This window comes from Protopterus annectens, chromosome 2.part2 (genome assembly GCF_019279795.1).
Source record: "Protopterus annectens isolate FY-2018-M chromosome 2.part2, PAN1.0, whole genome shotgun sequence".
In the NCBI taxonomy this organism is placed as follows: Eukaryota; Metazoa; Chordata; order Ceratodontiformes; family Protopteridae; genus Protopterus; species Protopterus annectens.
Genome location: NC_056730.1, coordinates 740,752,898 through 740,767,039, shown reverse-complemented (window position 1 = coordinate 740,767,039; position 14,142 = coordinate 740,752,898). Strand labels below are relative to the sequence as shown.

At 41.6% G+C, this 14,142-nt stretch overlaps 1 protein-coding gene across 1 annotated transcript in view; it reads right to left on the bottom strand.

Moving 5' to 3' along the window:
- The window catches only part of MCTP1 (multiple C2 and transmembrane domain containing 1), a 3,344,116-nt gene that overhangs the window by 121,545 nt on the left and 3,208,429 nt on the right, over window positions 1–14,142 (bottom strand). The window contains exon 23 of the mRNA XM_044064134.1: window positions 12,454–12,462. Within this exon, the coding sequence (XP_043920069.1) occupies window positions 12,454–12,462 (9 nt within the window). The remainder of the gene's footprint in view (window positions 1–12,453; window positions 12,463–14,142) is intronic.

Genomic DNA, 14,142 nt, shown 5'->3' with positions numbered 1-14,142 from the left:
ATCGTTTTCTTTGAGATGTACTGGTCTCAGAAAGTAGTGGGAATGTGGAGAAGACCACCCCCCATATAGGAATGCAGGCAGGATTGCCCAGTGGAAAAAAATGTTTTTAGCTTTTTTCTTTTTTTTTTCATTTGTTTCATTTGCTTGTCATGTTCGAATATGCCTCTGTGTATTTGAGCTATCAGTTATGAGCAATAATGATGCAAGTTTTAATATTTCACGGATTGGAAGAAATAGTATATCTTTGATCACTAATGTTTATGATAACATGCATGTTTGCACTTGTGTAGCCTAAATAAATAAATAAATTACAATTGAACACAAAGAAAAAACGAGCCTTGATATTCAATGCTATACTAATGTATCAAAATTACTCAAAATGATTCATATTGTAGTTCTTATTATATTTTAATTTATTATATACCAAAATAAAGGTAACTGCCAGACTGATGTGATTTTGTTTTGTAGTCTATTTTTCTTGTTCCCACAATGTAGTTTGTGTCTTCTTAATATGATACAGCCTAGGCATAATAGAAATGTGTTTTTTCTGCAACAGCACTGTGACTCACTGGCCTCTTAGAAAGTCTCTGGAAGCCATGCCAATATTTCTTTGTCAATGAATTACTCTGACTAATACAAAGTGTAAGCTGCTAAAAGTGGTCCATGGTCCTTTTATATTTTCTTCCATACAAAAAAGATTTTGTTAAGTATTCAAAGCTGTGATCCAAAAAAAAAAATCCAGACCCTCCCTACAATGCTGTTTTATGTGGCAACGTTGCCAAGCTCTCATAGCTATTCTCATCCATATGTGACTGTCAGCTGTCATTCCAAAGCATTAATAAGGTAAATGAAAGTTACATGCATGATTTTGATCTACCCATAACTTTTACAGTCATGTGGTGAAAGCAACACTCTGATGACAAAAAAATGAGAGTAGGTAACAGGTTATTTATGTAGGGTTGATGGAGAACTTATCACAGTTTTTCATATAAAGATTTCTGCAGTAAAGAATTCTTTGAAAAAATAAATTAATTTTAGCAGTCACTTGTGTTACTGCACTTTACTGATATCTGCAAGACTGTCTTAAATGCAGAATTAAGGGCAGTGACTAATAGTGAAAACTGCATAAAGTGGCATGTTGACATTATGTCATGCAGGCTGTCATTCAGTCTGAGAAAAATGTCTTTCTGCAATAATACAAGACTTGAATAAGCAAAGTATGGTACCACCTTCACAACCTGTAGCAAGGAAAAATGGAAATTAAAAACTGAAAGGCACTGAAGAGTTTCAAGGCACTAAAATCTCTAAGCTAGTATAGTCCAGTTTTCAGGTTAGTGCTGAATTCAGGGCTGTGTTACAAATCTCTGTGTTTGCCCATACCTTACTTGGATAGAAGGAAATTTCTCTGTTCACCTGTGAGAGAGGGGAGCTTTGAGTAGCCTATCTGTCCCTGGAGGAGTGGTTTCAGCCCAGAAATTTGTAGTTTATTGGCCATTTTGGGCTAATTTCTATCTCTTTCATTTCCCTGCTATAAATACCATATTTGCCCAGTTATGCGCGCCGAGCAGCACCGGTTAGCTAGGATAAAACTATTCCTAGCTCCACAAAGTCTCCTCTTCAATTTTTCCCTTGGAACTAGACAAACTTTCAACTTAAGCACTCAAGCCATTCATTTCTCAGCCTGGCACTTGCTCAAAACAGTTCACTGTACCTATCCAGGCATGTCCAAAGGGCAGTTTCAGGTGTACTCTCCAGTCCAACTGGTGAATCTGGGCATTTTGAGGCAATGTTACAACTGCCTCATGTACACAGGCAACCCTCTCCTCCTACCACCAAACATTAATACATGCAAGAGATGCAGTTATACAGCCAAACTAGAGGCTAAGCTCTCTCAACCCAAGACTGGATCAGACAGTCAAGAGGAGAAGGGAAATACTTGCATCACACCACCGGTCTTACATAGACCCATTAAACCAGCACTGGCAAAAAACACACATAAATACATGAAAACATACTTGGAGGCTCTAAATAAAAATCTGCAAAACCAACAGAGACCTCCAAAGCAAACATCCAAGCAACCTCCAGCTCCCCAACACAAACCATGACACATATACTTCACAAAACCAGTGTGCCATGCAATCACAGCCCTTAAGGCAAAATAACATACCCAACATACTAGTAATAGGTGACTCTATAGTCAGGCACACTGACATCCCACTCACTAGGCTGAATAAGGAGAAGGTTACTGTTAGCTGCCTGTCAGGTGCCAGGATCTGCCACATAACACAAGCACTCAGGTCACTCCAGAATAAGTACAAATATGACTCTGTCATTGTCCATGTTGGTGTGAATGACCTGAGCCATACCTCCCTGGACTACATGAAAAGAGACATGGAAGAGCTCTCTGATCATGTAGCCCAGGCCGGTATGACCCTGACCCTGAGCAGCATCCTGCCCTCACCAAGAATGATACCACGGTATAAAGAAAAAATTCTCGATTTCAACAAGTGGCTAAGTTTCTAGTGTCATTCAAAGGGGATCCAGTGCCTGTCCACCTGGGATGACATGCTTGACAAGCCATGCTGCTTCGCTAGAGGTGGCTTGTACCTGTCACCCTTAGGCTTTCGAATACTTGCCAAGGCTCTTGCCACCCCCATACTGCCTATTTTAGGCAAAGCTCAAAAGACAAACCCACCACCGTAAATAGCACAAGTAACAAAAAACTGAGGGCAATGCTACTCAATGCCAGAAGTCTAAACCTCAAAATGCATGCACTCGAGGCACTCCTCAGTATGGAGAAAATCAATATATGTGCAGTAACAGAAACCTGGTTTAAGGCTCCAGAGAGCACCCCAACACTACCAGGCTACAACTCATACCATACATTTCGGCCACAGAACCCAAATTGAAATACAAAAGGCGGGGGGTGTATCCATATTCATCAAGGATACCCACATCTCCAGGTTAGTGGCACAGCACGATGCTTCAGAGATCATCCACGTGCAACTAACAATGGGCAAAACTGCAATTCAAATTGTAGCTTGCTACAGATCACCCACCATGTCCCAGGACCCCCATTCCGCATTTCTGGAAACACTGGAAAACATAAAGGTCCTACAAAACACCCTAATATTGGGTGATTTCAATTACCCAAACATTAACTGGGAGAACTACTCAAGTACTTACTCCCTTACCCAACTTTTCCTAGAATTTATAAACTCAAATGCCCTGGTTCAACTGGTCAACACTCCCACCAGAGGTGACAACATATTGGACCTGGTCATCACCAACATGGGCGACCGGTGTTCCACACCAGAGGTCAACCCCTCGCTGGTTAGACCTGACCATAAACAAATCACTTTGGATATCCATATTCCGCCCCCATCCTCGGACAAGAAAGCCACCATGAAAAACTTTTCAAAAGCAAACTTCCCGTTACTTAAGACCGAGGTGGAAAGTTTCAAAGCCTCCATGCTGAAGGATAACACTGTCCAAGCTGCAAAATCCTTTACTAATGCATTCTACGGTCAGCTACAAGAATGCATTGATCGTCCCATCCCAAGCAAAACCAAGACTCACTCCTCCAAGAAAAGGAAACCAGTCTGGTGGACTCCTGCCATAAACAAGCTATACAATAGAAGGAGGAAACTAGTATAGTAAAGAGTAAAATCCCAAGAAGGGAAGACTTCCCTGATCAGTATCAGCAAGAAACTATGATCCCTCATAAAATCATCCAAGGCGAGCTTTGAAAGAAAAATTGCCAAGGACTCCAAAGATAACCACAAGGCATTCTTTAGCTATGTCAAGGATCTAAGTGGCAATGTTCAGATCTGCTCAGAGTTAGTGCAGAATGGCACAAAATACACTGGAATGACCGATATCGCCAACATCCTGGCAGACAGGTTCAGCGCAAACTTCTCCCACTCTCACCCCCAAAAGGGTCCATAACCATACCAGAAGAATGTAGAGTCCCTGAAATCACAGACACTCAGGTTAAAACAGCCCTCTCCAAAGCCAAAAACTAAGCATCAATGGGACTGGACGGCATCCCAGGCTTCGTCCTACACGAGCTCAAAGATGAACTAACCCCTCACCTAAACACACTGTTCAAACTCAGCCTCTCCACAGGCTACATACCCATAGAGTGGTGCACAGCAATGGGTATTCCACTCCACAAAGATGGAGCCACAACAGACTCTGGGAACTATCGCCCTATAAGCCTGACTAGCTTGGTCTGCAAGGCTATGGAGCACATCATCATGGAACTCATTAACAGAGACATTGTGAACCTCCAAACACTGGACCCTACCCAGTGGGGCTTTGTTAAGGGTAGATCATGCCTCCTAAACCTGGTGGACTTCTTTGAGACAGTTACCAAGGCTATAGACGAGGGAAAGAGGGTACACACTGCCTACCTAGATCTCGCTAAGGCCTTCAACACCATTCCCCATTCTGGTATTTTAGACAAGCTCACCAGCCTAAACATAAACCCCCTACATCACAAGATGGGTTGCCAACTGGCTCATGGATAAATCCCACATGGTGAGAGTTGCGGGAGCTAGGTCCGTCTCTAAACCAGTTACAAATGGTGTTCCCCAGGGCTCATTCCTAGGACCCCTCCTGTTCAGCATATACTTCTCAGAGGTACAGGCAAGCACAGGAGGACTATGGCTGACCAAGTTCGCAGACGACTGCAAACTGGGGGCTATAATTGACTCTCCGGCTGACAAAGACATTCTCCAAAAGGGTCTCACTGAGACGGATACCTGGTGTCAAAATCATGGCCTCAAGCTAAATGCCTAAAAGTGCATAGTCATCCCCTTTGGAAAAAAACAAAGTACCCACAAACTACCACATAGGTGGTAGTCCCCTAAATACGGAAGACGTAATAAGGGATCTGGGGACCCAAGTAGATAGTAATCTCACCTTTGATAATCACATTGCCAAAGTGGTTAGAAAATCCTTCTTCGTGGCCCACCTAAATACAAAAGGGTTCGCATCCAGATCAAAAGAGGTCATTGTGCCCCTCTACTCATCACTCATCAGACCCATCTTAGAGTACAACGCCCCATTTGGGATGTACCTTACAAGACACCTGCAACAGCTGGAAAGACCACAGAAGTACCACACCAAGAGGATCAATGGCCTCAAACAGATGCCCTATGCAGCTCGACTGAAGAAACTCCAGTTGTACTCGGTTGCATACTGCCTCCTCAGAGGTGATCTCTGCCTGACATACAAGGCCATGTCCAACCCAGAATTGATGGACATGCTCCACCTAAAGAAAACCTTATCCCCTCGAGCCACACGCTCTAGGGATCTAAACCTCACCAAAACAATAAATAGGATGTGCTGGAGGGATAGATTCCTGTCCCAGAGACTCCCCATGCTTTGGAACAAGATCCCAATCTACATTAGGCAGAACTCCTCGCTAACACTCTTCAAAAGAAACCTTGACGAGTGGATGGGAAACAGAAAGTTTACCTTGGGGATCACTTCAGTGGCTCTGCTGGACAGAGGCACAGGGAACTAATCTAAGGGGATGGTGAAAGCCAATACATTTTGGCTAGGCTTATAAATGCCTTCAGACAGATAGCCTAGTACCCACCTATGAACCTATAAACTACAACTAAGCAATATTCTATGGAGCAAAAATAATTTTAGGATAATGTTAACTGCAGTGGAGTAGTTTGTCTTCCTCTCTGTCTCGCTTTTGTTATACCTTTGCAACTGGAACATTTAATGACTGCAAACTTCCCTTCCTGACATGGATTCTTTTGCTGCATCATGAATGCCATTGGTTATGGCAGCCTTACAATGACAGATGTGGAAAGCTGTGGGACTTGGTTAATTGGCTGAATGTAATCATGCTGAAACCATATCTTGGTAAAGACTATGCCCAACAGTAAAACATTTAAGGGTTTTCCTCTAAGTGACCCCAGTGTTGGTTATATTATATATGGGGAGATGAACATAATTTTATTCTTGGCAGATCAACCTAGACTCAAAAGCTGTTCCACTGAACAGTTCACAGAACTGATTATAAATAAGCATGCTATCAGATATCCGCAAAGCAGTTACCTTAACTCTTCAGAACTCGTTCTCCTCTGCCTTTTTAAGTCACTTGCTAAATATTTGCTGTATCTGACACAATTTATTTGCAATACATCCCGCACCATGTATCCAGATATAGTCAACTGCTTGTGAGAAAAGAACTGCACCAGTACACATACTTAAGGAATGCCTGTAACTCTCGCTCTACATTTTGAGTGGTAACGATCTGTATAAAATGAACTTTTTATCTTCTTTCTTCTGAAATGGGAATGGAAGTAGCAGCACTGACTGACTCATTGATTGATTGATTGAGTGAGTAATTAATTCATCCCCTGAGCAACTGCTTAATCTATTTCAGAGTCACAAGATAGCCAGAATCTAACCAGACACTCAGTGGCTATAATGCAGAGAACATGGCATTCACACCTATGGACAATTTGCAGGATTTCTAGTTCAACAACAGCACATTTTTTGGGATGTGCAAGGAAACAAGAGAATCCAACAAAAACACATGTGGACACAAGGAGCACAAGGAGGATGTATAAATCTGAAGCAGCAATGCTAACTACTGCGCTGTTATGCTAGCCAAGTCAGTAACAAAACAGCCCCATTCTATGTGATTAGTTAAATATATTGTTTTCTGTAAGTATAACGTCCATCAGCATCTTTCATTCCCACTTGGTACTGTAACCACATCTGAACGAAGTACTACAGCTGATGTCTGCACTTTATTTGTAGAGCTTGATTTAACTCAGCTTCAATGCAAGGCACCCAACCTTGATCATTTCCTGTATCTGTATATGCCTTCATTGAGAAATTTGAAGTTTATTTGAATATCTGTGCTATTATCTTGCAGGACTTTATAATCCCTTCTTATGTTATGGGGTTACTATTTGTGAACACTGTAGTTCTCCAAAGGTTTAAGAGGAATTTCTAAAGAACGTCAATAACTTGCACCACCTTCCCTCTTCCTTTACCTTTGATTATGACTATGCTTCTGTGATTTTATCCTCGTATACCTTGAAAGAACATAACTGGAATTACTCAAGAAAGTTTTTGCCAGAGTTAACCCTCTTAAAGAAGCTTTGTTCTCCAGGAAAATCATCTGGTTTTATTTTTGGTTACAGACTATGGACTGTGAAATTAAAAATGCCCATTAGCATTGGTAGAGGGGATATTAGCATGAGGCAGGGACAGATGCAATCACTGAGATTTTTAACCAGGTTTAAGGCAGAGAAGAAAGAGCAGCCTTTTGCCTGTACACAGTTAAATCCTTCTTGAAGATCTCCTGACATGGTAAATACTCACACATCACTACTTTCTGGTAAATGGATTGAAAATACAAGTCACTTCAGATTGTAGTCCAGTTAAAATGCATCCTTTAAAAATGACAAGCTTAAAAGAATGGAGAAGAAAGAAAATTCTGGATAATTTTGATAATTTAGATATCACAGTAATTTAGGAAAATCTTCCTCAAATCCTAATGTCCAGTTCCATACAATTTCTTATTTTTCATTGGATCGGATTTTGTGCCATCAGTTTATCAAGATAAATGGACCTTTGATCATCACTATTCTCAATATCATATCAACTGTTGCCATCTCTCTCTACTGAGTGCCATTCTTCTACCTGTCTCAACACTCATGTCTGATTGCTGCAGGTTTTCTCTAACAATCCATCCACATCTTTGCTGGACACCCTCATGTCATCTTGCCTTTTTCTTGTCTGCCCCAAATCATCTTCACCAGAGCGCCTTCTGCTTTTCTGCACATGTGCCTAAAACAATGCAGTCTGTTCTCTTTTATCTTTTCTGCAGTTGGAGCTAGTTTGCCTTCAGCTCTTATGTTCTCATTTTTTCATCTGTCCCACAATGTACATCCTACCACTTGCCTCATGCACTTCATCTCCATCACCTCTAGCTTCCTCATCTGCTCTGCCTTTACTCCCCAGATTTCCATACCACACAGTAGTACTGGTCACACAACTATTTTGTTCACCTTATTTTCAGCTTCTTTGTCATTCTTCTGTTATACACTATCCCCAACATTCTGTTCCAGTTAGATGCATCCTCTCTGATTCTGGCATTGACCTTCTCATTCAGAGTTCCCTTCTCCTAAACCACCTTGCTGAGGTACTTAAAACTGTTAACCTTTTCCACTATTTTTCTAATTTCTCAATTCTCAGCTTCTTCTAATTTCCCCCATTTCCTGACATTACAACTGTCTTATTTAACCTCAGTTTCATCACATGTGCCTTCGGTTTTGCATTCCATTCCCCTATTCTGTACTGAAGTTCTTGCTCAGAGTCTGCCTGTAATGCCACATTGTCTGCATACTGCAACGTCTGTTTCCTCCGACCTGTTTATTAATATAATCCAACTTCATTATAAATGGCAGTGGGCTCAGATCTGATCCCTGATGCACATTCACTCCCACTGGTAATCCTTTGAAAACTAATACTGTTCATACTTGTCATTGTGTCCTTGTACAAAACCTGCACTACTACTACCCATATTCCTGGGATTTTGAGCCATTGCAGGACTGCCAAATCAGCTTTCTTGGGACCTTGTCATATACTTTCTCCACATCTAGGAATGCCCAGTTGGACTCTTTTCTCATCTCTAACGTCTTTTCAAATATCTGTCTCATTGCAAACATCGGGTCAGTTGTGCTGTATCCCTGCTCATTTCTCATCTTACTTTCTACTACTCTGTGTATTCCTTTATCAGTCACCTTCTCCAAAACTTTTACGCAGTGTGATAGGAGTTTAATACCTCTGTACTTCCCACAGCTGTGAATGTCCCCTTTGCTGCTGTATCATCTGGGTTACGCCTTTCTCTCCATACTATGAGTATCCTCAGGAGCCATTTCTTCCCTATCTCACCCAACATCGTTATCATTTCTGCTGCAACCTCATCTGAGCCTGCTGATTTCCCTGACTTCATTTTCCTTAGTGCTGTTCTTACATCTTCTAGGGTGGGCTCCTCTTCTTCTCTCATTGTAGGCTGTTTATGTGGCAGTACAACTTTTGTGGGGTTTTCTTCACTCAGAAGTTGCTGTAAGTACTCCTTCCGTCTGCCTTTGATGTCACATGGACTGGTAAGTAGGTTGCTGCTAGCATCCTTTATGAAGGGTGTCTAACTATCTTCTTTGTCTTTCTGTGTTTGCCTTGCAACCTGACTTGCAACCTGATAGAGTTTCTCTGTGCCATCTACTGAATCACTTTGCAGAATCTGGTAGAGTACCTCTGATGCCTTGTTCATTGCTATTGCAACTCTTCTCTTTGCCTGTTTGTTAGCCAATACACATTCCTTCTTAGCCTGGATCATCTTTTCTATTTCCCACTTTTTTCTGCACTCCTTTCTTTTGATGACTTCCTGGACTTCTGCATTCCAGCACCAGCTTTCTTTATGTACCTTATTTCCATACCTGGTTCAGCCACATATCTGTTCTGTAGTCCTCATACATGCTGTTTTGAGGTGCTGCCATTCTTCTTCAACTCCATCTATATCCTCTTCTTCTTGAGGTGCTAGAGCCCTGAGTATTTCCTTGAACTGTTGTGCTTTCTCTCCAGTCAGCTTCTAAGTCTTCAGCCTAGTCTCAATTGACCATAAAACCTGTGACCACTGCTTGCAGCTGATTGGTGGGAAGTGGGAAAGGGTGCATGCTGTGCATATATGTCTGACAGCAACATACTGAAATATACTATTGTGTCTGATTACTTCTCTTTTGTATAATTCTAACAGCCGAAGAATACAAAGAAGATGGCTGTCATTTGGTGGTAAGGGTGAGGAGACATTCTATGTATATACACATTTGTGTGAGTATGACAGGAGAAACTTGAAGTATATCTGACCATTTGTTCTTTCACTTTCATCCCAATTTAACACCAGAAGGGTACAAACATGATCTCTGCTTTTTTTTTTTCTTGTGGGGTAGTGGGGCAGACATTTTTTCCAGAGATGATTTATGCATTCTGGCAAGCATTCCTCTCTTCATTTTATTGGAAACTACTATTTTGTTAACTTTGCACATGAAGCTTTGTGCACAACTTACTTCTTCCTTGCCATAAAAAAAAAACTAATATTCTTTTCTTACTCAGGATTTTTGTTCAGACATTATTTGATCAAAAGGTTAGAAAAAGCTCAAAAATGCACCTCATGGCATCTAGAACTGCATGACCCCCAGACTACTGGCTTAGATCAACTTAATTCAATTACTTCTCCCACAGTTAGGATTTGCTGAAAAAAAATGTAAGGAAAAAGCTGAAGAGTTTAACAAAGTTTGAAAAAACAAAAACTAAGGAATCGATCTGGATGCTGTGGGAAGTACAAAATAGAGGGGGGGGGCGCTGAGGGGGTACCTGGGCATTGCAGGAGGGAACCAGTTAGCTACAGCGGGAATGCAGTGGAGTTCCTTGTGTAGGGCTCCATTTCACTTAAGGCCAGCCATTTTGGTCACAAGCAGACATCTGGGGTGTACATACCCAATAAAGTAAAATGAATGGGTACTGAGACAGTCTCTGGATAAAACTGACCGATTCCCAGCTGCTGTATGATTACATGTAAAGGGGCAGGCCAAGCCTGAAGAGCTTGTACCATGGCAGGTTCTGGCCTAATCTTACCAGTCCCTACTCTATGTCCTAGGTAGGAGACCTTTGCCATACCCACCTGACACTTACAGGGCTTAATGGTCAACCCTGTCCTTTGCAGTCTACCAAAAACCTCCCTGACATGCTGAGGCTTCATTATGTTAACATAATACAATCCCCCCCGCCTCCTGCCTAACAGGTTTACCATGTAATTTACATTATTGACCTTCCTTACCACTTCAAAGGGTCCCTCCCAAGCTGCCTACAGCTTATTGTGTCTGACAGGAATAAGCACCATTACCTGCTGTCCCACAGCATACTCTCAGGCTTGAGCATTCCTGTCATACCAAACCTTTTTCTGTTATTGGGCTACTACCAGCTCCCTAAGCCTCATCCTGAAGTTTAAGACATATGCCACAACAGGCTCCTTGTGGTATTCAGACTCAATTCCCACTCATCACAAATCAAATCTAAAGGTCCCCTCACCCTATGCCAATACAGTAGCTCAAAGGGTGAAAAACCTGTGGATTCCCGGTGTACCTCTCTGTATGCAAACAATAGATGGAGCAAGTATTTGTCCCACTGTCTCCTAAATTGGTCTGCAAATGGCCATAGCATAGTCTTTAATGTAGAGTTTAACCTTTCCACAAGGCCATTAATCTGGGGATGGTAGACAGTGGTTTTTAGATGCTTCACCCCACAATGCTTCAACAGATAAGCCAGCAGGTCTGACATAAAGTTGGCACCTTGGTCAATCAGTATCTCCCTCAGAAAATCTACCCTGCTGAACATTTCTAACAAAGCATTTGCCACTTTCTCTGCCTCCGTGGAGGACAGAGCCACACCCTCAGGGTATCGAATTGCATAATCTACCACTACCAGGATATACAAAGCATTTGACAGTTTCTGTGCCTCAATGGAGGACACAGCCACTGACTCAGGTATCTAGTAACATAATCTACCACTACCAGGATATACTTCTTCCCTGTAGTACTTGGGGTACTCAGAGGCCACATGATATCCATAGCTACCCTATGAAATGGCTCCTCAATCACAGGCAAAGGCATCAACACAGCTGTCACTTTGTCTCCTGGTTTGCCTACCTTTTGACACTGCTTACAGGTCCTGCAGTACCATGTTACATCCTTTGCAATCCCAGGCAAATAAAAGTTTTGCATAATGCATCTCTTGGTATGCTTTATGCCTATATGACCTAAAAAAGAAATGTCATGGGCTATGGCTAGAAGTGATTGATGGTAGGCTTTGGGCACTACCAACTGCTGTTTTACCTCACTCTCTAGCTCTCCCTCAAGGATCCACTCTCTGTGCAGTAACCCTTTGTTCCAGTACACAGACACCCTTTTCCTTGAGCATCGGGTGCCTCCTTAGCTACCTCTCTCAAGCCTTGTAAAGTAGGATCTGAAAGCTGAGCCTGAATGAACTCTATTTTCCTCTCCCAGCTTCCCGTCCACAGGAAGCCTAGTATCTTCTGACAGCAGTGCCTCACTATCAGCCTGGATACTACCACTCACCTCTGTCCTTACAGTCACCATGTCCACAGGAATACCAGTACCTACCAGCAGCTGCAGTTCACCTTAAAGCTCACTGCTACAAGGTAGCTCCCTCCTTGAAGTAACCACATCACCAGTCCCAGCTTCAGGCATAGAATCTGTCTGGTTGTCCCCTAGACTACCAGACCTACGTACATGCTTGTCTCCAAGCTTGACCACATGTAACTGCATGCACACAAGGTACTACATTATCAAAATAATTCCTTGTTAAGACATCTGTGGGGATATCCTCAAACACATCTACCTGCTTGTTCCCTTTTCCACCCTTCCAGTCAAGATGAACTCTAGCCAAAGGTATTTTGAATGGGGTCCCACCCAAATTTCTGACTGGTGTGGACTATCCAAGCAAGTATTTTGGGTTCACACACCTTGGCCATCTGGTTCTTTGTCAGCTTGCTATAATCCTCTGCTGGCATCTTTGACTGCTGTCCCTGACTAAACTGATTAAAAATGAATATAACTGTTGAGACAATGACACTCTGCATGTTTACCTTTTGGCTGTTGAGAGTGCACACCTCGGTGACAACTACCCACAGGCTACTAAAGGTCAATTAAGATCCCACAACACTGCCACCAATATGTGATGATGCACATCTTTACCCCAGGGGAGTAACAAAGGAGCCTCAATCCTCACCACTGTCTTCGGTAAGGGAGTGTCACTAAAAGCAGGGAGAGAAATACACATTTTCCCCTAAGAGTACACCAGGAACAGGCTCCAAACCTGGCACTGGACTATATGCTTCACTCCAGGTCCCCAAATGAGTATCCACACTAACCACTGCAGAGCACTGTGTTCCATTTCTAGGTATCTGACACACTCACTTAAATGTTTGATATTCACACATACACACACTCTTGGGAAAGATTGTCACATATTTACCTGCAGTGTTTCTTTGCCCAAATTACAAGGTAAAGGTTGACACTAGTGAGATACCACAATACCCTTCAAAAGGGATTTTCAATTATATTGGGTAAAATAGTTACTGATAAAAATGGTAGCATGCAAGCCATATAGTAAGGCTTTTTGGAGTGGCTCTGGTGTTATCACAATAAATATAAACGCTCTCAAGTTATTACAAGTATTCACTAAATAACCAGCCACAATGAGAGGTAGTAAAATATTTAATAATAAATAAAAGGATTTATTTATTTATTTTTATTTATTTTACATTTGTTGACCGGGCTAGTCCAGCTGGATATATGTCCATTTTCAGTGGCGGCCCGGGGAGAAAAGCTCCACAAATTACAACAACATAAAAGGTCAAGACAAAGACAATAACAATATAATTTGGTACATAAGTTTTAACAATTATAGTACAAGCCTAAGATTATATATTTTATATTTCAGTAGGAAAAAGGAAAAATTTATCTAAGAATAGATGAATAAGACTAATACATTTGTATTAGAAATGGTGTAGTACAAATCTTTATAACATATTACAAAATTAGATACACCTAGTAATTTATGATAAGAAATACTAAGGTCTCACAAAAACCTAAGAAAGAAAAACACTAGAGATCAATAGATAGAGTATAGAAGAACAGAAACAAGGATGGATTTCTAGTGTTATTTAACACATAGGTTGTGATACTATATGAAGGTGTTTGATCATTCCACAGTATATACTTATTTACATGAGAAAAAATCCTAAGGAAGGTTAAGCTCACTAAAAATTAGTGAGGCAACACAAGATCATGATAGGCTAGGAATTGTGGGAGTCTAGTTAATAGTTAGGTACTTAGTCTGGGTTAACACAGGGGCATAGCCAGTGTGATTTGAGGTAGGGTTTAAGCTTGCTTTTAAATAAGCTGACAGAGGATATTGAGGTTAGCTGACTTGGGAGGATGTTCCAGGCTTTACCAGCTAAGTTGTTGGATTTTGATATTTGTACAAGTAGGTTATTAGCTGAGCGTAAGGTCTTGAGGT